This window comes from Eurypyga helias, unplaced genomic scaffold (assembly GCF_000690775.1).
Source record: "Eurypyga helias isolate BGI_N326 unplaced genomic scaffold, ASM69077v1 C14943752, whole genome shotgun sequence".
Classification (NCBI taxonomy): domain Eukaryota; kingdom Metazoa; phylum Chordata; class Aves; order Eurypygiformes; family Eurypygidae; genus Eurypyga; species Eurypyga helias.
In genome coordinates, this window is record NW_010277845.1 from 1 (window position 1) to 254 (window position 254).

General features: G+C 70.9%; 1 protein-coding gene across 1 annotated transcript; it reads left to right on the forward strand.

The window, feature by feature from the left end:
- Positions 1–99: 99 nt before the first annotated feature.
- LIM2 (lens intrinsic membrane protein 2, 19kDa) lies at positions 100–246 on the forward strand (the record flags this gene model as incomplete). Its single annotated transcript, XM_010159968.1, has 1 exon — positions 100–246. A coding segment is annotated over one exon (147 nt), but the record flags the coding sequence as incomplete, so codon positions are not given.
- Positions 247–254: the final 8 nt, after the last annotated feature.

The window sequence follows — 254 nt, forward strand, 5'->3', positions numbered from 1 at the left end:
GTCACTGCTGTGATGAGCTGTGCCCCGTCTCTGCCTACCCGGCTTGGGGCTCGCAGGCTGCGCCACCCTGTGCCGCCGACCTGTCCCCTCTGCCCCCAGGTCTCCTGGCGCTGCTGGGGCTGTCGGTGTACACGGCCGGCACGCTGAGCTTCCTGGGGCAGGCCCGCACCGCCTGGCGCTTCTCCTGGTCCTACATCCTGGGCTGGGTCGCCGTTGTCCTCACCAGCTCGGCAGGGAGTGGCACCCGTAGGGCC